We start from the raw sequence: 24,561 nt of genomic DNA, 5'->3' as shown, positions 1-24,561 counted from the left end.
GGGTTTGCGCATTTATACCGTGAAATTGAAAAAGCTGAGAGAAAAAAATATTTATTATATTTTGAAAGTTTTTTTACTTTTCTCCTGGTTCATGATATTTTTTTGCCGGAAACCATGCGTATAGTTTCTATTGCAATGACTTCAAAAAGTATAGCCATCTTGTCCCAACGAAAAAAAACGCCGTATTTTCTTTAAAATTGAGGTTTTAACCAGCTGTCTATCAAATAAGCATAGTTAGATCATAAAAAATAAAACTTGGCGGTAAAGGTTTTTCTGTTTTTCTTCTTACGCAATATAGTGTTTAATATTTTTTCGTTAGGCAACAAGGTTTTTAGATCGTTTCAAAAAGTATAGCCGTTTTGTCCCAACATTCGCAAAACGTAATTGATGTCATGCTCTGGTTTTTAATTTTATATCGTAATTATTTGTTTCCAGTTTAGTTCGAATGAAAATAAAAATACATGTATAAATTACAATACAACCAATGTATGAGAAAGGAATAGTTTAAGTTTAAATTCAAATGTTGACCAAATGAGATCGATATAAAAAAAATATCGGGATCTTAGGGGTTTTTTTTTATAGCATATTAATTTGTTTTATATAAGGAACATTGTCTATCTGCAAGTTTTAAATCGTCAAAAGTAACATGTATATTTTTTTTGTTAATAAAATAAAATAAAGAAAACCCATTGCTGGCAATTATAACAAACAAAGGATATGCCACAAAAATACGGGAATGAGAAAATTTAAAACATGAGTCCCGAATGTTTAACTTCCTAAATATTTTGCAACAAAGAAAGCATCGGGAAATGATAAAATATAGAAAGGAAACGGAAACGGGAAGAAATGCAACAAAAGGAATAAATATGCAAAACATAGGAGAATATGAATTCAAAATCTAATTTATATTAAAAATAAATCTGTGTAAATTTGGACATTATTGTATCGGATTCATTAATGCGAACTGCTGCCGAAAGGAAAATTATCAATTATTTACAAATAAAACTCAAAGTGGTCGTATAGATATTTTTTTAATGAAATTCATTTACAGGAGTTGTCAGTCTTTACAGGCCATTTATGCATTTTTTCAGACAAACTGAAATCGGTTACCAAATTTACAACAGTAAATTGACATCATCAATAATATGCTTGAACGCCTGAAACTTTCTTTGAAATCGTCGAAATCGCCTTATTTTGAGGAACGTCGTGAAACGCTAAGTAGTACCAACATCGTGCGCAACGTCATGTATAATCAGGGTCCATAAAACAGTACCGTTGCTTTACAGTACGCATGTTATAAAAGATAATAAATAAACAAGCAAAGAGTTTTTTTCATAATAGCCTAAAGCAATATTTATCCCATGAAATCAAATTTTGCTCTTAAAATTTTGTCTGTGCTTGCTTCTCTTACAACCACTCCTAGTTCGGAGCCAATGTAATGAAAACTGACAAATATTTTCGTTTCTGTCCCCTCTGTACTTTCGTTTGTCTCCTTATCTCCTGAGAGTTCCAGGATAACGTATCCTATTTTATTGCACGATTCGTCTGTCACAAACATTGGGGATTCAGAAGTAGAAGCATACACGTCCAGGTAGGCAATTTTGGCAGGATTATTTTGTGCATGGTAAACTTTTTCTAATCTCGGTGTATTGATTTCAACTCTTTCTCCTAGATTTAAGTGAACATCGAAGACATCATCACAAATATCACTACCACTTATTGTACGTTTTCTTTCCTCTGGGTGAACACCATCCTCAAACTTGACATGAATGCCGATTCCATATGAAAACTTGCATATTCTTGATTTTATTATCTTTGGATTGTGTCCATACAAAACTGCACCTTTTAGGACTGCCAGAGAACAATCCTCTGGGTTAATGATACGGATATTTGGAAAATTTGACAAAATGCTGTTTTTGATGATAATGGAATCTGAAAAGCCACCGACAAGAAGGATTGTCGTTATATCCATCAACTGTTCTAAATGAAGTAGTTTCCTCAGATGCATTACTAATTTATTAACAGTATTATCAAACAAACTTTCAAACTTCTCTGAATATATAATTAGCTTATCTCTTAAAAATTTGATTTTGTCACCGATTGGGGTGTTCACAATGGTTTCTACTATACTGGCATTGTTTTTCTTCTGATAAGTAGAAAACAGACATGTAGGGCATTTTAAACTCACGTGTTTAGTAATGCCCGGTTCGAAAGTTCTCTTTTTCATTTCAAAATCTAGCATTAGATCTACCATTTCGCTTGGATAATCTGTAGTTGTTTCGGCAATAACTTCGGAACCAAATATCGTAATAAGTAGTTTCTTGAATTCGTTATCTACTGTTGTACCACCCCACGAGCCCCCAGAGGCTTGGTACAACTCTTTAAGTGTTCCATCACTTTGTATTTCGTGCGCCGTCACATCAACTGTTCCACCTACAAACCAAAAATATATGTTTTGTCAGCCTTTCAACAGATATATGTGCTTACATTTTTATATTCAATTCTTTTTTAAAGTAATAGTAACATTTTGTCACTGGGAAGACCGCATATATGGAGAATGGTTGAAGTTCGTTAAAATTCATATTTTAGAGGTGAAATATACAGTATTTAAACATTTTTTTAAATTTACTTTTGATTTTAACTATTAAAACAAAAAATGATCATATTTACATTTCTTAATCACCGAACAGTATAAGAAGGAGCGAATGTCGATGAAACAACGTTTTTTCTTAAATAACTATATTTATCTTATCCAATCATATTTGATTGCTATACTTTTATTTGACTTGTTATTTCTTTTTTTTATACAGATGTAGCATGATTGCATGATTGACACCAATCAGACAAGTGATAGGGAATTCTTTAGCAAGCAAGTAGAAGAACAGTAGTTAAACAAACGTTATTCCTTTGCTTTGGTTTGTGTCAGTTAAACAAGCGTTATTCCTTTGCCTTGGTTTGTGTCAGTTAAACAAGCGTTATTCTTTTGCTTTGGTTTGTGTCAGTTAAACAAGCTTTATTCCTCTGCTTTGGTTTGTGTCAGTAGCGTGTACGAATTTCGTGTCATAGATTAATACACCAAATTCTAACTTTTATTGTTTTTGTTGCATCCTCTTTTTACGATCGAATTTTTAGCATTTTTTGTATTTGCATTAAAAGAATCAGTCACTATGCATACTGTACCATTTTTTTTGTTTTAATTACAAAAAGTACGATTGGTGTCAATATTTTCTTTTTGTCGTACAGTACCTCCAATATCCAACACTAGGTATTTTGATCCATTTTCAAATGCATCTGTGAAACTTCTTGTTCCGTAGATTGTTAGATTCTGTGGGAAATGCCTACAGTAAAGTGACGCAACTTCTGGTTCTAAAGCGAGAATTAAATGCTCGTTTGGAATGCCTCCCTGAAATATAAAGTATAATAAACACATTGATAAAGCATCACAATTTTGGACAGTGAACTTAATTGCTACATTTCCCGTTTGAGGCATCACATCCTCTTTCCAATTTTTCGATATCGAGGAGTGCTTGAAATTTCAAATTGTTAAGCTGCCTTTCGCTTATTTAAAACCAAATTCCAAGATATTTTACCCGTAAAATTGGGGTTGATGGATTCCACAAAATCCTCAATTTAAGATCTAGGTCAGATTATCGCTGTTTCCTACAACTTCATGTTCTGCTTTATACACAGTGTCCTCTTGATTGATTCAGTATTCAATGACTACGTTGATAACATTGACTTATCCAGCTGAACATGAAATAAGGCTACAAAAAATACAAACAATACAATGCACGTTGTAAATTTCATGCGTCCGAAGCGCTTTTCTGTATTTACCTTCATCAGGAATGCCCAAAGCCCAATAATTGAAAGCCAATGATGTAAAAGAACCGAAACAGTTTAAAGAGCTACATGTATATGACCAAAAAGGACCTAAAAAAATAGCCAAATCCATTTGAGGTCAACTTTGCCTACAACAGTTATAGATCTCATACTTAGACCGACACACGAACGTGTGGGCTGGTTTTATAACATTAAGCAAGCTTTAAGACCACGGATATAACTTCTTTTTTGTAACTTTGATCTTTCTAATTAATTAAAGTAGCAATATAACATCAGCAGCCGCATTTGGATTAAGATCCGGTGTCATTTAATTTATTTTAAGAGGTCCTGTATGCTACCAGAATTGCTTTGGTAAAGACTAGATTGTTATAAGAAGCTAATAGACAAGACTAAGTGTTCTTAAGGGCGCAAAGAAATTTCTTTTGGAGGTTCAATGGTCAAATAAAAGTTGTTTCTGGGGTATTTATTCTGTTTGTTTGCTGTTGTTTTTTTGTGGTGTCGAATAACAAAACGTACCTTAGCAGCCGCATATCGCATAAACTGTTTTGCTTTCTCACCCCATATGGCAGGAACAGTAAGTACCCACTGTATCATATCCTCCTTAAGCCCTGATTTAGAGTCTTGACTCTCCAATCGACTCAGCAGGTGATTTCGGAGATATTCGATGACCAAGCCAAACACTTCAATAGCAAGCATTTCCTTTCCACAAATATCCTGGATTACAGTTAGGTTGTTAAGATTCTGAAAGAATGTTTACATACTACAAGTTATAACATACACTAAGCATTCTGGCTGTACCTGTAGAGTTCTTATCAAAGGAGAGGCGAAAGAAATCAAAGGGATATTCAAACTCATAAGGGGAAAATAAAATGACAACGCCATGTCAAAAAAACAAACTGACAACGTCAATGCAGAAAAAAAGAGACAAAGAACAGTATACAAAATACATCATAGAAAACTAAAGACTGAGCAACACAATCCCCCAAAAAACGGGAAATATCACATCCTTATTTTTACGGTGATGTTGTTTTTAAAGCCCGTTAACTTAGATACGATCAATGTAAACTAACTGATACTTTGAATAAACATATTACGTTCAGGTAGTAAAATCTTTAAATATTGTTTTTAATGGTACTAACCTTGATTTCGTTTTTGAAAAATCAAAACATAACTAAATATACATTGCTATATATGTATAAGTATGTAAACTCATGATCCCACATCCTGTCGATACGATACTATCTGCTTATATTTTGGCATTATATAAGATCATGCGTTTCTCTGTTCTGTTTATGACGTTTTTACACTAAATTTGTGTGATGCGTACTGATTGATACTTTAATCTTCGAGAACATGATATATCCATTAGTTGTTATTGGCTTTGAACTAGATTTCCTTAACTTCGAGTTCTCTTATTTTGGGGCTTTGAAAATATTGTTTTTATGTTAGTTGTTTTGTGCCTCGTACAGATCTTTTGAGTTAAGCCAATTGCAACTGATTTTCATAGCTTGTTCTTATGTTGTGCTGTTACACCATTGTGCCAGGTTAGGGGGAGGTTGAGCGCTCACAAACATGTTTAACCCCGCCACAAAATTTATGTGCTTGTCCCAAGTCAAGAGCCTGTAGTTCAGTGGTTGTCGTTGGTTCATGTCTGTCATATTTGTTTTTCGTAAATTATTTTATAAATGTATGTAATTATGATTTCTTCCCAAACACAAGTTTTTGGAGTAAACAATATCACGTATGCTACGGGCCAAAAGTTGGGAAGCCAAACCTATAAAACGACTTAAGAGCATAACAACCATTAATACATCTACAGTTAATTTTGTTTGCAACCATTCCTTGAAACATATGACTGGATGAAAATTCCAGAAGTGTTTTATCTGATTTTCATAATTTGATATATAAGCTGTAAATGCAAACGACAATTATAAATCTGTATATGTACCTCGACAGTATACAAAACCATCTTAAACTTTTCAAAATATAGATGATTTGTCTCATATCCACTCTCTATCAATTCGTTGTATTTACTGTGTGCTTCATATCCAAAAGCTTTAACTTGACGATCTGGACCAATCAAAACTGCTGATGGAGCCTTTGCTGATAGCCCGCTGTTATGTGCCCACAGATTGGTAGATATCTTAAGCTGATCTCGTTGATAGTCGTGTCGAAATGAAAATGCGTATCCAGAATACGACGTTCCAAAATCAATCGCTGCCACCAAAATATGGTTGTTTGAAAATAACTGCAGAAGACAAAAGTTAAATTTAAAAACAAAATCTTGTAATCTATCTGATAAGCTATCTTTTTTTACTGTGGAAAAAATTGCAAATACATTGAGCATGTAAATATAATACTATACTAGGGCTTATCAATTGATAAATAACTTGAGATATCATTACGCAACCTTTTCATTTTGGTACTGCAAAACACGAAAATCAATTAAAAAATTAAATTCAATGTACATGCATCTATAATGATTATGACAGGAAAGATTACTACTTAAAAAAAATTCTTTTTCGTTATTGTTATTTTTACCTGATCATATATACTGCTTTCATCAATATTTACTGGCTCTGCTATATTATCTTGAATATCATTTACTGCGTTATCATCTATAGTTACATATACGTCACTTGGGTCATTGTAACATGAATTGTTATCCTGTCGTTGACCAAAATATGAAAAATATTAGTTCAGTTTAAAATAAAAAAAATACGCAAAGCAAAATAATATTTAAGACAATGTGAAACACCAAAATAGAAGAAAATAATATTAATAAATAAAATCGTACAGATAATTTACCAAAATTAAAGGCAACACATTAATATTTAATGATATAATTGTTACAGTAGTTGTATAAGTGTAATTGGCCAGCAAACAGACAACACATCAACACCAGGCGTCAACAAAAAATATTAGATATAACAACATTATCAAATTGCAATTTACCTATTTCTCATTCATGTATTCCTTTTTTAGCATAGAATTTCTTTAAAATTTGATTTGAATTAAAAATATTTGAAAATCTTCGTTTATTGATGCGATACTTTTCTCAACGGTGTTTGCTTTTATTAAATACTTACATAATCTGTTTCTTCTTTCGATTTTGAAATGCAATTTCCCATCGGTTATCTAGAAAAAAAAGAAAAATCGTACCTTTTACAGACATTTAAATATATATAAATATGCATGTGAATATTTATCCTCATTCACGACTGACAAAAAAAAACAGCTGATCTGCAAGGTCAAACAAATATCATTTATCGATAAAAGGTGGCTTCCCTTCGTACATCGTGACTAACCGGATAATTTTCTCCCTTCTTGAAATCACATCTTTTGCAATTCACGATTTTTATCTACGTCTCAGACTTCAGCTTGTATGTGTATGTAATATTGGTAGTTTTACAGAAGATTCTATTAAAGAAGTCGCAGGTTAGTGAATTCACATCTGTGACAAAATATTTTAAAAAGGAAAGAAACAAGAATGTGTCCATAGTACACGGATGCCCCACTCGCACTATCATTTTCTATGTTCATTAATTTTTTAAATGTTTATTTTGCTCCTTAACATGTAAAAATGTATATTATATATGTTTTTTTATGTTTTAACACCGAATATGCTACAAAAATTTTCCTGAGCTTAACCATTAAATTATGTAAATAATGTCGTGTTTGGATATCAATTAAAGCAATTTGTGTTGGTAATAATTCTTAATTAGATGCACAAAACTTACAAGTGAAAATGAATATATTGATTTTGACCTTTTTGGTATATGCATGATTATTTAACTTTCGATGTAATAAAGTATTCAGATCTGGATAATTCTTGACCTGGCCAGTTTAAAGGTATTGTTCATTGACATTTTACGAAACAAATAGTGTTTAAAATTAAAGGCTTATCGAATGTCTTCTTGGTTCACAGGTTCGCATTTATATAGGGTCGTAGAATTTACAATGTGTCATCCAATTGTCGAAATCAGAGTACAGAAAAAGCATAGAGTGTTTAAATAATCCACTTGTACATTTTCATTTCGTATGTGTTACACGGATTTTAGGTAGCACGATTAAAGCTCGATTATCCTGATTTGCTGGTTTGCAATATTTTTAAGCTGAGTACACTGACATTCATAATGTTGTAAGCACCAGTTGTTTTTTTTTTTTTTGTTGCCTTTTTGAGGTATATGTTTCCTTTATGATAATTTGATCCAGATCTCTTTGTTTTGAAAACATTGTTGTGAAAAAAAGAAGATTGATCGTGGTGTAATTTTCTTAACGTCCCATGGCAAATATTTCGTTCATATTTACGACATCATTGGTTTCAGTAGGTTGGTTTTGTGATGTGATTCGACAGAAAATTACGTCTGATATATTAAAGGGTATGTTCGAAAGAGGAAGCAATTAAGCCCATGAAAAATTATTGCGTAACGTCAACATTCCAATCGAACGTGACTGTGTATTTAAACATCCTGTATAGTCAAACGATGATGATTGGGGTTTTTAACGACCTTGACTGGCTATAAAGCACTCGTACGGTCGGTGCTTTATAGTCAAACGATGATGATGGGGGTTTTTAACGACCTTGACTGGCTATAAAGCCCTCGTACGGTCGGTGCTTTATAGTCAAACGATGATGATGGGGGTTTTTAACGACCTTGACTGGCTACAAAGCCCTCGTACGGTCGGTGCTTTATAGTCAAACGATGATGATGGGGTTTTTTAACGACATTGACTCGCTATAAAGCCCTCGTACGGTCGGTGCTTTATAGTCAAACGATGATGATGGGGGGTTTTAACGACCTTGACTGGCTATAAAGCCCTCGTACGGTCGGTGCTTTATAGTCAAACGATGATGATGGGGGTTTTTAACGACCTTGACTGGCTATAAAGCACTCGTACGGTCGGTGCTTTATAGTCAAACGATGATGATTGGGGTTTTTAACGACCTTGACTGGCTATAAAGCCCTCGTACGGTCGGTGCTTTATAGTCAAACGATGATGATTGGGGTTTTTAACGACCTTGACTGGCTATAAAGCACTCGTACGGTCGGTGCTTTATAGTCAAACGATGATGATGATGGGGGGTTTAACGACATTGACTCGCTATAAAGCACTCGTACGGTCGGTGCTTTATAGTCAAACGATGATGATTGGGGTTTTTAACGACATTGACTGGCTATAAAGCCCTCGTACGGTCGGTGCTTTATAGTCAAACGATGATGATGGGGGGTTTAACGACATTGACTCGCTATAAAGCACTCGTACGGTCGGTGCTTTATAGTCAAACGATGATGATTGGGGGTTTTAACGACCTTGACTGGCTATAAAGCCCTCGTACGGTCGGTGCTTTATAGTCAAACGATGATGATTGGGGTTTTTAACGACCTTGACTGGCTATAAAGCACTCGTACGGTCGGTGCTTTATAGTCAAACGATGATGATTGGGGTTTTTAACGACCTTGACTGGCTATAAAGCCCTCGTACGGTCGGTGCTTTATAGTCAAACGATGATGATTGGGGTTTTTAACGACCTTGACTGGCTATAAAGCACTCGTACGGTCGGTGCTTTATAGTCAAACGATGATGATGGGGGTTTAACGACATTGACTCGCTATAAAGCACTCGTACGGTCGGTGCTTTATAGTCAAACGATGATGATTGTGGTTTTTAACGACATTGACTGGCTATAAAGCCCTCGTACGGTCGGTGCTTTATAGTCAAACGATGATGATGGGGGGTTTAACGACATTGACTCGCTATAAAGCACTCGTACGGTCGGTGCTTTATAGTCAAACGATGATGATTGGGGGTTTTAACGACCTTGACTGGCTATAAAGCCCTCGTACGGTCGGTGCTTTATAGTCAAACGATGATGATGGGGGTTTTTAACGACCTTGACTGGCTATAAAGCACTCGTACGGTCGGTGCTTTATAGTCAAACGATGATGATTGGGGTTTTTAACGACCTTGACTGGCTATAAAGCCCTCGTACGGTCGGTGCTTTATAGTCAAACGATGATGATTGGGGTTTTTAACGACCTTGACTGGCTATAAAGCACTCGTACGGTCGGTGCTTTATAGTCAAACGATGATGATGGGGGGTTTAACGACATTGACTCGCTATAAAGCACTCGTACGGTCGGTGCTTTATAGTCAAACGATGATGATTGGGGTTTTTAACGACATTGACTCGTTATAAAGCTCTCGTACGGTCGGTGTTTTATAGTCAAACGAACGCTTCTCATTAGCATTTTAAAGGAATAACTGTGGGTTGGGAGAAATAAAGGTGACAATATTTTTACACCCCTTCAATCTTTTGAGTAAAAATTAGGTGAATTGATGAACCGTTGTTTCGAGATGCAATCGAAATACGAAACACCTTTAGTTGCCACAATTATTTACAAATTGCATCAAAGGTTTAAAGGCGCAATTGGCTGAGTTGTGCAGATTATTTCTCGAACAATGCTGAATGGTATTTACTGTAAATTAAACTATACAGAAATATTAAATGGAAAAATGCAGATTCTTTTTAAACAATGCCATAAGGAAAGATATGGCAGTTCAACTTTCTGTGAAGTTCCAAAGATCTGGGTTAAAAACAAAAACTGTTACCATCTGTTGAGACCTTTTGCTAAAAAAAAATGACTAGGTTTCCAAGTTCGGAAAACATTCCTCAAACAATTTCATAAAATATGTAGCAGGTGCACAACTTCAATATGTGTGCAATCTTTCTCTTAACTGTACGGGATTTGGTTTGAAAACTGTAGGAGAGGATTACACAGAACTGGTACCGACTTTCGTAAGTTATGCTGAAAAATGACTAAGTTTCCAAGTCTGGGGAAATTCCTAATCATCCCTTAATTAAAAAGTGCACAACTTCAATAAGTGTGCAATCTCTCTTTGAAGTTTCAAATATCTATGTTAAGCACTGTAGGAGGAGTTCATTACAAAAAACTGTCTTTTCTCAAAAAAAGTTACAAAGTTCACATGTCAGAAAAAATGAGAAAATATTCCATTATAGAAGGTGCACAACTGTGAAGTTTACGATATGATAACACAAATCATATATCCATGTTCCCCACCATTAACATCGCCATACATAGGTTACTTTTGGATTTCGTCCAAATACAGTCATAAATGAGAGTTAGCTATCCTTTTCATTATCTGGTGAGAGAAAGAAACAAGGAAGTCAGTGCCTTATTTGATGTGTGACCATAACGTGTAATACATGAAAAGTTACAATTGTAACAAAACAGAATATTGAGCAGTTGTCTTACTGTTAACGAATCAATTGCTGTGCTAATAGATGACCATATTACAGATATAGAATAATAATTTACCTGTTTTGCTAAAACAGTCCTAAGAAACGGAATCAAGTTGAGCTCAATATAAGACATATAACTTTCACATATGAAACGATTACAAAATACTTTAGGTAAATCTTTGTGTACTTACAAAATTAACGAAGCGAGATATTGTACACAGCTACTTTAAACAGCGGGACAAAAGAAAAGAGAGTTGATATTTTGTTATAAGATCTGAATCGTGACTTGAAGAGTTCAAACGAAATTATGAAAAGAGATGTAATCTCTGATTTATAGATTACATACAAAAGATAAAGAGTACTATGGTATGAATCTATTCTAATACATGTACAGTTATCGTTTGTATGTAAAATAAACTTCCAGTCGGAAACTGGATACCCCGTGAAGGTAAAATGCCACGTTCTCATTGTGTTAAAAAAACAGCACTAAAACATCTCTTTTATGGGTCTATAAATGACCTGACCTAACATTTCTGCCCCTATCCAACATATTCTCATTTTCCAATAGTAATCGAACTTCCCGCCTTGACTTTATCCTGGTCGACCATCTTTGCAGATCATTCCTTTAGAATTTGTTGTAAATTTGTTATCGTCCTGAACATGGATGAAATATTTGTCACTGAAAGTTAAACAAACAACATATGATGAAGACATAATCTTTCAATCAGTTTAATTGAGGTCTTGAGCTGGCATGTCAGTAACTGCTAGTTGTCCTTTGTTAATTTATGTATCATTGTCATTTTGCTTAGTTTCTTTTGTTACCTTCTGACATCGGACTCGGACTTCTTTTAAACTGAGTTTTACTGTGCGTATTGCTGTGTGTTTGTTTAATCTACATTGGCTAGAGGTATAGGGGGAGGGTTGAGATCTCACAAAACATGTTTAACCCCGCCGCATTATTGCGCCTGTCCCAAGTCAGGAGCCTCTGGCCTTTGTTAGTCTTGTATGTTTTTTAATTTTAGTTCATTTTTTTTTTTTTGGAGTTTAGAGTGACGTCCGTTTTCATTGAACTAGTACACATGTTTGTTTAGGGGCCAGCTGAAGCCCGCTTCAGGGTGCGTGATTTTCTCGCTGTGTTGAAGACCCATTGGTGGCCTACGGCTGTTTTCTGCTCTTTGGTCGGGTTGTTGTCTCTTTGACACATTCCCCATTTCCATTCTCAATTTTAACAATCAAGAATGATGTAGGTAATGATGTTTAATTAGTAGAACATTATTTAAAAGTACTTACCAATTATAGATCGTCAACAATTCCAATGTTTGTTCAACTTGAGATGAGATAAATAAACTAATTTGCTTCATTAGCTTGAAATCGATCTCGATGTGACTGGGTACATGTAATTATACCAATTTTTTCAAGGCATGGATTATCAAAGGAATTAATCAAAATATGTTTTATATTGTAAAGCTATTGTAAGCCAATGGTACTAAATAGAATAGATTCATTAACTCATCACATTTATTACATAACAGTGTAAATTCCTCAAGATACTTAAGAAAAATTCTAGTTTGATATATTAGGTACAATAATTATTGTTGAGAATAAAAAAAAAAGCTTTGTCGTGGTGACACGGTTGATATTTGAAGTGGTGCTTTGTTCGGTTACCATAAAAATTTAATTGTTCAATTCAATTCTTTTATTACTTTGAGCAAATAATGCTCATCAGTACAAAGACATGTAATATATATGCAAATACAATAATGATAAATAAATAAATAATGCATACATAACTGATAAATGAATACATCCGAGAAGAATAATGATCTATATTAAGTATTGGTTACTTATAACATGTCTGTTCTACGTTTAAATGCATGGAAAAGAAATTTACAAAGGTTACATATGTCTTTTACATTTTCTGTGCTCAACAACTGTATAAGCTTAAATGACGATGGACGCCTATAATAATATGGCTTTATATACTGTCTCCTTATTGCATTATAACAATCACACTGTAAAATGAAATGAAACTCGTCTTCTATTGTATTTAAAGTACAGAGAGTGCATTTTCTTTCTGATCTATTAACACCGTGATATCGGCCTGTTTCAACAAATAAGTTGTGGGAGGACAATCTTATTCTCATTAGACACATTCTAAAATTCACATGTTTAGTAAGGTAAAATTGTAAACAAACATTATTTACACAGTATTTATACAAAAAACACTTTGGCGAGCCATCCAATTATTGATTCAAGTATTGATTAGCTTGATCAAATATTTTAGTTTTGATAAAATACTTAAGAGTGTCACTTACAACTAAATTATCTTGGTTATACCAAAAGTCATTCAGACCCAAATTAAACAATAAATACTTCAGCTGATAAATCCAACTATTTCTGTTATTACATTGATTCCGTACCTATTCTTGGTAACAATTTTTAAGAATACAATTATTCGTTGATAAATTAAAGTTTAAACCAGTATCTTATAATATTATACAATCTAAGATATATCAAAAGATATCTACCAAGCTCATAATACACCATTATATTCTTTGTACATTGTTTGACACCTAAAATATTTTTGCAAAAATCTAAAAGAGGGACGAAAGATACCAGAGGGACAGTCAAACTCATAGATCGAAAACAAACTGACAACGCCATGGCCAAAAATAAAAAGACAAACAGACAAATAATAGTACAGATGACACAACATAGAGGACTAACGGAACTTTTTCAATATTCTGAGCTTTAAGAAAGCACCATATCTCACTGCCATAGCATAAAATACTACTTATATATTTAACAAACAAATTAAGGTATGTGAAAACATTCAAATATAAGGATGATACTTTTGATTTCAAGGCAAATACAGCTTTCCTACCTTGCTTAGCTAATTGTTTTTGTGTTTTTAAAAATTTTCCGTTATAATTCAACAGTATACCTAAATAACAAAATTCATAAACAATGTCAATAACATTACCATCAAAATACCACTTTTCTTCAACCCTCACATTAACACCATCTCTAAATACCATAATTTTTGTTTTAGCATTGTTTACAGTTAAACCCCATTTTTGAGTGTACAATAAAAGTGTGTCTAACATATCTTGTAAGCCTTTTACAGAATCAGAAAATAGAATCATAATTTATCATCGGCATACATTAGCAAAAATAAAGACAATTCCTGTACTTCATACGGTACATTACCGTTACTTAAAAATTCCATTTCAAAATCGTTCACGTACAAAGAAAAAAGTATTGGAGAGAGTACTTCCCCTTGCATTAAACCAACTGTACTAGTGAACTGCCCTAAATAAAAACCATCAATTCGTACACGATTTCACATTTGAATACATTGATTTAAGTAATGATAAAAGTTTCCCTGTTATATCAATTTTTGACAATTTCAACCATAAATTCAGTCTACATACTGTATCAAACGCCTGTTTGTAGTCTCCAAAACAGCAATACAAACGATTCTTACTGAAGAGTGTTTTCTGAATGACAGTTAATAAACTAAACATGGCATCAACTGTACTACTTTCCGGCCGAAATCCAATCTGTGCATCAGTTATAATGTCAAAGGTATCGGACCAAAGTAATAGTCTCATATTCAAAATGGACGTGAACAATTTGGCCAAATTACTAACCAAACTTATGCCGCGATAGTTTACAGGATCAGACGGATCGCCCTTTTTAAAAACTAGAACAAGTATCGCAACTGTCCATGTCGTCGGAAAGTAACCAGAAGACAATACCCTGTTGAACATTTCCTATAAGCACATCCTTATATTCAATTAACATTTCATTCAGAATTCAGAATCCCGTCAATTCCATGACTTTGAATTTTTCGAAAAACTAAGGATTTTCTTATCCTAGGAATAGATAACCTTAGCCTTATTTGGCACAACTTTTTGGAATTTTGGGTCCTCAGTGCTCTTCAACTTTGTACTTGTTTGGCTTTATAACTATTTTGATTTGAGCGTCACTGATGAGTCTTATGTAGACGAAACGCGTGTCTAACGTATTAAATTATAATCCTGGTACCTTTGATAACTATTTTGCCACGTTTCAATTTGGAAATACATTTAAAAATTTCTTCCTGCGTGATAACACGGTCAAGTTCTTCGAATGTAGCGTCGGAAATAGTGTCCTGTATACTCTGTGTGTCATTGACTATTGGAGTGTTACTTGAAGATAACTCTTTAAAATGTTCAAAACATGATGAAAGGGGGACTTCTGTATTATTAGCGCGCTTCTTTTGAAACATTCTATAAAACTTTTTAGGGTCGCTTTTACGTAGATGCTCAAGCATGTCGCCTTTTTGGTGTTTATACTGCCGTTTTAACTTTTCTTCGAACACTTTGTATTGTCTCTTCGTAGTGATAAGTCTTTGATGATTTTCTGCTATTTTGTTTTTATTAAACATATTTAACGCACTTAAATAAACATGACGAAGTCTTCTACACTCACAATTGAACCATGGCTTATCAGTAGTTTTACAAACAATTTTTCGGCTAGTACGTTGAGAGTCATTCGATTTATTACTGGTACTTCTAAAAAATGGCGCAACAATGTCCGTTAACTGGGTAGTAAAAGTTTCAATATAATTGTCAATACCATCTTGTGATGTTTGAGCATCACAAAAAACTATTCGGCTGAGTAACCCACTATTCAAAATTAAGGATTAGTAACACTGTTCTTTTAATTCATCGTTCCACCGAAAACTGTCAAATGTACTTGTAGATACATTACGGTTTTGTTGTTCATGTGTATAAGACAACGCTTTGCATTGTAGACGTATGTGAAGAGGCGCATGATCACTGAACGCAGTAAAGTTACTAACTATAAACTGTTCCACAATGTGAAAATAGTCAAACGGTACTATAAGGTAATCAACGACACTCATGCCACGCGAACCACAAAAAGTAAAATCGTTTGCCATTCCATCTTTGTGTCGACCATTCACAATTCGAATTTGTTAACAGCAACCATATTAGTCCAAAATAATGTATTAAATATTTCTTTACTGATGCCAATCTGTAACTCTCTCTTAATCCATGTCAAATAAGTAAATTGATTGTAATGCCGTTACATAAAATAGTGTGTAATACCCTTTAGATTTTTGCTACGTTTCAAAGACGCCTCCTCGGTAAATTTCACCCTTTATATTCCTAGGTTTTAGCAAAAGTCTCTTCTTGTTACCGACAAAAGAATACTTATAAAAAAAGAATTGTTTTAAAAGAAAATTGCTTAATGACGCATCGAATACCAATCATTATGTAAATAAATAAACGACAAAGAAAAATAGCAAACAGGTAAATTACTGTATTTTAAATCAATGCATGTACTAGTACCCGGCCACGTCCACTTGTTTTTGTAGTATTTGTATTTTTACCCATCTGATGAGTTAAGCCTCTTTCAACTGATTTTTATAGTTCGTTCTTATGTTGTACTGTTACACCACTGTCCCAGGTTAGGGGAGGGTTGGGATCCCGCTAACATGTTTAATCCCGCCAATTCTGTATGTATGTGCCTGCCCCAAGTCAGGAGCCTGTAATTCAGTGGTTGTCGTTTGTTTGTGTTTTACATATTTGTTTTTCGTTCATTTTTTGTACATAAATTAGGCCGTAAGTTTTCTCGTTTGAATTTTTTTACATTTTCATTTCGGGGCCTTTTATAGCTGACTGTGCGGTATGGGCTTTGCTCATTGTTGAAGGCCGTACGGTGACCTATAGTTGTTAATTTGTGTGTCATTTGGTCTCTTGTGGAGAGTTGTCTCATTGGCAATCATACCACATCCTCTTTTTTATATGTGACGTAATAAAAGAATGGTTAAATATTTTCATCATTTTAAAATGCATATTGAAATGATACATCAATAAGCTGTATATTTTGTCTTTGTCGGCGAGATCACTTAATATAATGCTAGATTTGAATAAAAGAAGATATAGGTTCTAGAATCTATGGCAAACGTCTCAACTTCCCATTTCTCAGCAGTAACATACCCTCAGCCTCAGCGTATGGTGTTTGTTTACATATCTCAATTAAAACGTTACGCTCTTGCATGTTCACACTACACTGGCTTCATTTGCAAGGGTGTGCTTGTGACTCAAAAACTGCTCCAACAGAGCAACCAAGCAAAACGACTGAAATCGACACTAACACGAATTGGTTGTGTGATACGAGTTATCTGCGTCTCAACTGACTAGTGACATGTTTATGCAGACTAACCGTCTTTTAAATACCAGATAAAGTGTCTAACCTGTAATTTTCCCGATTGTGACAATTTTGACTGAGTGGGGATTGGCATGACGGTTCGATTCCATTAGTTTTTGTTTGTTTCCTTGATTTGTCTTCTAATCGATTTATTATCTTTGAATATCGGTAAACTACTGTTGCCTTAGTTTATACGTCAGTGTGGCCTCAACCCAACAAAAAAAATAACCAAAAGACATCTAGAGGGCAATATAAACTTTGAACTACACAATATGTCGAGCTCTAAATCGTTCCGAGATACGAAAAGATATACATCAATATATTACAAAAACAATAAAAGATCGACCATCATCATAAAACTCTCGGTATAGCGAAAACACATCAAGAAATGATATAACCTACCACCTTCTAACGAGGTTCCTGACTTGGGACAGCCACATAAAAATGTGACGGGGTTAAACTAGTTTTATTTAGATCTCAATTATCCCCTTTTTAAATTAAGATTAGTAGATTAACTAAACATACATAAAAGAACACACAATAAAAACCAGTACAGGAAAATCTCTTAACTCTAATATAACGGTATAATAGATTATAAAAACAAAAAATTATAATCGAATTATACTGTAATAAAGAATGCTCGAGGTTACTAAAAACAAGTTAACTTTATACAATCACTTAATTTCGGATGCTGTACTTCATATGCTATTTCATATAGCAACGTAATAAACAGAACATGAAGACACCATCATACCTACTTAGTTTTATATAATGATTCATGTATTATTACAGAAACCTTATTATTGCTTCAAACTACATGGGAACCGATTTCCATCGCAAAAATACGAAACTAAAACTATAGTTAAACGCAGAAAGGCAGAAAGACTAAACATTAGTTCAGACCGAATATACATTTTGTGTGTGTAATAATCTGTAAGCTGAATTTTGTCGTGCCGAATAACATTTCAAATCTGAAATACATCTGTTGATTTTTTCATCTTTGATAATTTTATCTAACCTGTTTTTATGCAGGAGTTTGTAAACTCTGCAACACTCTTTGCAGTTCGAGTATTCTCGAGAATGTTTTGGTACTGCAGAAATAAATAAGGCAATTTAATAGCGTTTGTTACTTTAAAAATGTTTAAAGTGAATCCCATAATCGTACTATACAGAACTGACCCTCAATCCTCATTCAAAACTTGTTACATTGGTGCAAGTCTATTCTCTTGTGCTTTATGCTCATAGTAATTTCCCCTATGTGCTTGTACGTAAGAGTATAGCTTTGGTTTAATATTGGGCTCGAGTAACTGTAGAATCAAATACACAAGGTGGTCCATGGTATTGGTCACTATCTGTCGTTTAGTTTTCGTCGACCCGATATTTGCATTGTCTAGTCTTGTAAGTAGATTTGCTCAGTTGATGTTTCGGATCCCGACCCCGTTTGTAATATGATGATACATATTTTCAAGCTCTTTTCGTAGAAGGGACACTCCAGGATAAAGTGATGTGATGTTTCATGTGTTCCAGTTAAATGACCCAACAGCGTTAGTTTGGCCTACTAATTCAATATGAATCATATATTTGCTTTTGGACTTAAATAACAACAATTGATTAAGTCCAGTTGCAAAAATGAAATGCATATTCAAAGCGAAAATTATTAATAATTTTCATTTTTATAGATATGCTGTACAAATTGGTTCTATCAGGTCAAAAGTGGGGGATTTAGATTTCCATTTGAAAAAGAGTTGAATAGGAAACATGTTGCCTTGCAACAGTCAATAAACACATCATAGATGTACCATGATTTAAATTTTGTACGTCAGACGTATGTATAGTCTATAAAAGACTCATGAGTGACGCTCGAATTAAAAATGTTTAAACGGCAAAATAAAGTACGATGTTGAAGAGCATTGAGGACCCAGTCATCCGAATGGTTTTGCCAAATACATCTAAGGTAATATGAAACCGGGTAGAAATAGGCATCATTATAACAGCACTCGGTTGTAAATATTGTAAGGATTCTTTAATAAAGGTCTTAGGACTTCAACAAAATAACAGTAGTCTCTTATAAAGACCCTACAAAACACAATTATAAACTACTATAATTACTAGTGCAAAGAAAGATAACTCTGACATATTTATGAACAAGTACATTGCACTGTATAACATTCTAAGTAAAATAATATTGTCATTCTCTTTTACATCTATATTTTCTGCCTCAAAGACTCAACTTTAACTTGTGTCTTACATGTATTAGTTTATGTATCTCATAAACTTAACTGCGATAAATATTCTGTTACCATGTAAATAATATACTCTACATGAATTCATAAATATAAATAAATGAAGCAAAACAGCAAAGCATTAAAATATCTACATGCAGCAACTAAGCAAAGTAAAGTAAGCAAAAATAAGCAAATTATTAACTAAATTATAAAACAACATAATACAACTCTTTGCTTACCTCAAGTGCTAATTTGAAGGACACAAAACTAACATCATGTTTGGCTACATCAAATAATAACCTGAAGATAAATATGAATTTATAACTAATGTGTTCCATGTCTACAATATGACTTCATAATATGAACACATACCAAAAATAAGAAAATCTGTTCCCTTAGATACTAAAACATAATAAAGGTTTAAAATGAATATTTAACTATTTATTTACTTCTTACTTATACAGAAGAAAACTCTTTTTTTCTATTTAATATCATTTCACTCCAATGCTCCGTTATTATTTAAGATTATTTAATATTTTAATAATTTATCAATCTTTAATGATTTAAAGCATTTTATGGTTAATTAATTGTATTTATCATTCATAAAGGTCAGAATCACACTACAGATTCATTTCTTCATTCAATCAATCAATCTAACCAAATCTTGCATACTCTGTTAAAAACTCTAGGACTATTAAAATAATGTGAGAAAAGTATATACAACTGACCTGTAAAGTAGTAATTAAGATTCCCAAAGATTCAGCAATATATTATAATCAAGTCAATTTACAAACTCCAGAATTGTGGAATATAACTGGTCAGTAAGACAGTTGAAATAAGAGTGTCCAGAACAATAGAAATTTCCCTCCAAAAAGCACATGTGACCAAAATCACTATCCATATAGAAATATAGCCTTAATTAAGATTCTAAATATAGAAATCAAGGTAACATAGACAAACAAGTAAACTGGTCAGTATAACAGTATTCAGACTGAACAAATTAAATACCATTCAATTTGTAACTAATAATATCAATAGTATGAAAATCATTTTAATCCAATAAATTTAATCAATATATATAAATTTACAATTACCAAAAATATACTAAATTTCACTCTACCACATACTCCCTCCAGCCGGAAAATGACGTCTCGGCATTTCCTGCTAAGTAGAAGCATTGGCAGATGACTTCAAAATGTCCAGAATGGTTTGACCTGCCTCTGTCTGTAGATCATGAAATAAAGTTGTCTGGTCTGCAAAAGATTTCAGACACTGGATCTTCTTTTCCCAATCAGACATGGTGGTGATTGCAGACTTTGCCATATCGAATTCACCAGTGGTAAACCGGAGTGGTGGTCTCCGCTCTCTGGTTAAACGACGAATAGGAACCGGTTCATCTTCATCATCTGTATCCGTCTGAGAAATATCCTGTTCAAGTGTATCTTCTTGGACAATCTCATCTTGTGAAGCGCTTCTTTCATCTTCAGAAGTCAGGTCCTCATCAACACTAATAGTGTCTGCTGAAGATTGGGCGTCCCCTCCTGTCTCTGTATTCTGTAACTCATCAGTTTGAACGTTGGGTAATTTTTCAATGATGGTTGAATCACTGTCTCCTTGTTCATCTCTGATGACATATCCCCAGTTTGATTCCTTATCAGATGTTGTATCCTCAGAGTAGTCATTCTTGGTGGTCGGTTCCTTCTGTTTTTGTCTCCTCTTGGCAGGTGTTGGTCTTTTTCGGGTTGTCCTAGGAACAGATGTTGGTGTGTCACTTAAAAATCTTATAGGAAGGAGTAAGTTCCTGTGTAGAGTTCTTATTCTGCCTTCGCCATTCTCCTTCTTAACTGAAAATACTGGTATGTCGCTGTTCGGTTGACTGATGACATGATAAGGGTCATGCTCCCATCTGTCAGCCAACTTGTGTTTCCCTTCCTTGAAGGCAACTATCTTCACCAGCACTGTCTCCTGGTTTAATTGTACCACCTCTGACTTTCATGTTGTACGCCTTCTTTTGTTTGGTCCTTGCGTTATCTGCTGCTGCAGTGGCTAGTTCGTGAGCCTGAGTAATCCTGTGTCGCAACTCCTTGATGTATTTCGAGCTTGGTTCCTTCTCGTTCTCTCTTAAGCCAAATACTACGTCAATTGGCAATCTTGGATTTCTACCAAACATAAGCAGATAAGGTGTCTGTCCAGTGCTGTCATGACGCGTACAATTGTAGGCGTGAACCAATGGGGCAACATAATCTTTCCAAGCAGCTTTCTTGTCTGGTTCCAATGATCCTAACATTTCCAATAGTGTTCTATTGAACCGTTCACACATTCCCGGGGTATAAAATCCTTAGTATTTCAAAAAGTTCTAACGTTTGTAAACAGTTAATTTATAATTATGACCATATTAATGATAAGTCGTGTCAATACAGAAGCTAGTGCAGACTGCCTGACACATCAAATATGGCCGCGTATTCCCATCATTACCGCACTGCCTAAGACACTATCCTTGCTTCTAACTCCCCAAGTCAAAATTGACCTTAACTGAATTTGTTTATTCATTTGAGTCCCTTTTGTTCATAACGCGCCCAGAGTTTCTCCGTTTTTATATGTTTGAGTTTCAACGTTCCTGATAAAGCTTAACCCAGAAAAGCGTTTCGTACGGACGAAATTTATAAAGGGTGATTTTCATTTGCTGGTGGAGTAGTCATTCAACCACAGACGGAGGAATTTGAAATTTTTCCAATTCATAGCTGGTAGAGGGGTGAAACTATCATGAGTAGAATCAGGGCCAACTTCTTTTCATTGGGTACCCTCATTTGGGGAAGCAGTCCATCAAGTGCAGTTATTACAATGAATATCTAGTTTGAGATCAGAAATTTGATTAAAAATTACCAAAACCGAGAGCACATTTAAGATGGACACATTGCGTTTTAGTACCCCAACACAACTATGAATAAACCTTGGGATACTAGTAATAGAAACGCTTACGTCGAAAAAGGAAGATAAGAACATGACCAAAAGACAAATAAAATTAATCAACTACACAGAAAACAAAGGAGCAACACGAACTACCAAAAACCATATAGAACTCAGATGATGCTTTATGCAGTGAGCAGTTTCTGTACCATATTAACTCTTGTCACTATACTCCTTAGGCAGAAGATACCAATGGGTAAGAACAAATCATACAAATGTAAGTTGAGGAAAACAAACAACCCATGTTGTTCATGGCAGGCAAATAGTGATGTCACAATCGGCGATGTCATTATCGAGAAAAAAAAGACGGGATTGTGGTTACGATAATTGGAACATATCCGTGGTCATCTATGGCATATTTATTCCATAACTGTCGACCAAATTATGCTGGCACTCGTAAAACTTTCCAATAAATGATTCCATTACCAATAGGAATATTTGGTTCCGCGTAAGCAGCAATCCTCAATCACGGGAATCATGCTATGAAACACGTGCTCTGGAATATCGTATCATCTGGGAGCAATGCACTCCAGATACAGGAGCTGCTAAGTAACAAACCTTGATATATGTGTATACTTTAACAACTGCTTAGTCATAACATATGATACTAGTACATGTATTTTTCAGCAACTGCTAAGTCGTAACCTATGATACATTTACATTCTACAACAATTGCTAAGTCGTACGTGAAACATTTGATACATGTATATTTCCAAACCCTTGTTCGTGCCCGAATGTGAAAGTGTGAAAAACCATGTTTTTAATGAAAAACTAGCTGGTGCCATATTGAAACAGCAAAAAAAATCTAGGGTAAAACTTGTGCTCCTAAAAACTAAATAATTATGTTAGTGGCAATCGTCGTGTTTATCATTGCATGCTGAAATCCGGTGATTATACACTTTCGTTTTCGACGAAAGGAGTACGTGGTTATGTCTACGTCAATACTGGATCATACTCGTTTCATATTTTAAACAGATTACAATAACAAAATTATGATGGCGTGCGTAAAACCTTCGAAGAGGTGACAATTATTATCATTAAAAGCCATCGGTTGAGCAGCGACATTGTACGAAGCAACTGTCTTTTAGAAAAATCATGATAGGAAACACAACTCATGAAATATCGTATTGGTTGAGAGGTGTATTTTCATTCTTTGAACGGCAAAGGAATAACGGAAAGTTTGTCATTTTAGTGTAGGTTAGTTCACATTTGCCAACGACCTTACTTTTAATAAACGAAGCTTCACTTTTTTTTTAAATAATTCAGAACATGTTTAACTTACCAATTTAAACGTTAAAACACACCTTAGTGTACATTAAAATTGAAATTTTAACGTATCTAATGATTATCTATTGTGTGGCGCATCATTACCATTCTGACGATTTTTCTAAATATCAGTTCTTTTCTTAATCAGACGCTAGTATTAGCGATCTTTAATAACCACCAAATGACTTGTATTGAAAGTTGAACGATTTTGTTGGAGTTAATACAAGTATTCTTGTACCTTTACAATACCTTTTGAATATAATTCATCAACAACAGAAACCAAACCATTAAAAGTCTATCCAGTCTTCGTGGTCTAAGAATACTCATATTGTCAGTAAGTCTAAGTATTTTAATACTTTGGTCTTATTCTAGACCGATTCTTTCACTTCTTGCCAATTTAAGAGCCTTCGCACAATCCTGTCCTTGCTTCCTCGACTGTGACATTTTCGAATGCAACTTTTTTTACTTGCAATGTACAACGCGGGTGAAACTAGTGTAGTAATTTTGGCTAACCCTTCTGGCTTTTTTTTACACATCACACTTTGCACATATTTTGGTGGTGATGACGAGGGGAGTTTTTAACGACCTTGACTACCCATGAGTAGCGGTGGTGTTTTATGTCGGTTTTATGTCGGTTCAAATTAAAACTCTTTATCTTGTTGACGTTGATGAGTTCTGCTGAACTGGGTTATTATTTGGTTATTAATTGTAATAGGATTTCACATTAGTTTGAATTTACACGTAATTTTATTGACGAATTGGGTTTTCAAAATT

General features: G+C 34.1%; 2 protein-coding genes across 3 annotated transcripts in view; both read right to left on the bottom strand.

Moving 5' to 3' along the window:
• LOC127716439 (heat shock 70 kDa protein 12A-like) overlaps nt 1-23,984 on the bottom strand; it is a 38,589-nt gene extending 14,605 nt beyond the window's left edge. The window contains exon 1 of the mRNA XM_052222629.1: nt 23,974-23,984. The gene's annotated coding sequence lies outside the window, so the exon portion shown is untranslated. The remainder of the gene's footprint in view (nt 1-23,973) is intronic.
• On the bottom strand, nt 899-11,343 carry LOC127716440 (heat shock 70 kDa protein 12A-like). Of its 2 annotated transcripts, none has more exons than XM_052222634.1 (7): nt 11,299-11,343; nt 6,930-6,978; nt 6,382-6,507; nt 5,789-6,088; nt 4,357-4,581; nt 3,247-3,403; nt 899-2,433 (listed from the first exon to the last, which is right to left on the bottom strand). In XM_052222634.1, exons 2-7 carry the CDS (start codon nt 6,969-6,971, stop codon nt 1,355-1,357), a joined length of 1,929 nt encoding a protein of 642 aa, XP_052078594.1. In that variant the 5' UTR covers nt 6,972-6,978; nt 11,299-11,343; the 3' UTR covers nt 899-1,354. The 2 variants fall into 2 exon arrangements, with proteins under 2 accessions (XP_052078594.1, XP_052078593.1); XM_052222633.1 differs by lacking the exon at nt 11,299-11,343 and adding an exon at nt 11,184-11,292.
• Nucleotides 23,985-24,561: the final 577 nt, after the last annotated feature.

This window comes from Mytilus californianus, unplaced genomic scaffold (assembly GCF_021869535.1).
Source record: "Mytilus californianus isolate M0D057914Y unplaced genomic scaffold, xbMytCali1.0.p SCAF_9, whole genome shotgun sequence".
Classification (NCBI taxonomy): Eukaryota; Metazoa; Mollusca; class Bivalvia; order Mytilida; family Mytilidae; genus Mytilus; species Mytilus californianus.
This window is presented reverse-complemented; position numbering and strand designations above follow the sequence as displayed.

What these genes read in the sequence shown, in the direction of transcription:
- LOC127716440 (XM_052222634.1), bottom strand. Translation starts at nt 6,971, where the DNA reads ATGGGAAATTGCATTTCAAAATCGAAAGAAGAAACAGATTAT. An exon ending in AAAGCAGTATATATGATCAG is followed by an intron (nt 6,089 to 6,381) that starts GTAAAAATAACA and finishes TGTCTTCTGCAG; the next exon opens with TTATTTTCAAACAACCATAT. An exon ending in TGGTTTTGTATACTGTCGAG is followed by an intron (nt 4,582 to 5,788) that starts GTACATATACAG and finishes ACATTCTTTCAG; the next exon opens with AATCTTAACAACCTAACTGT.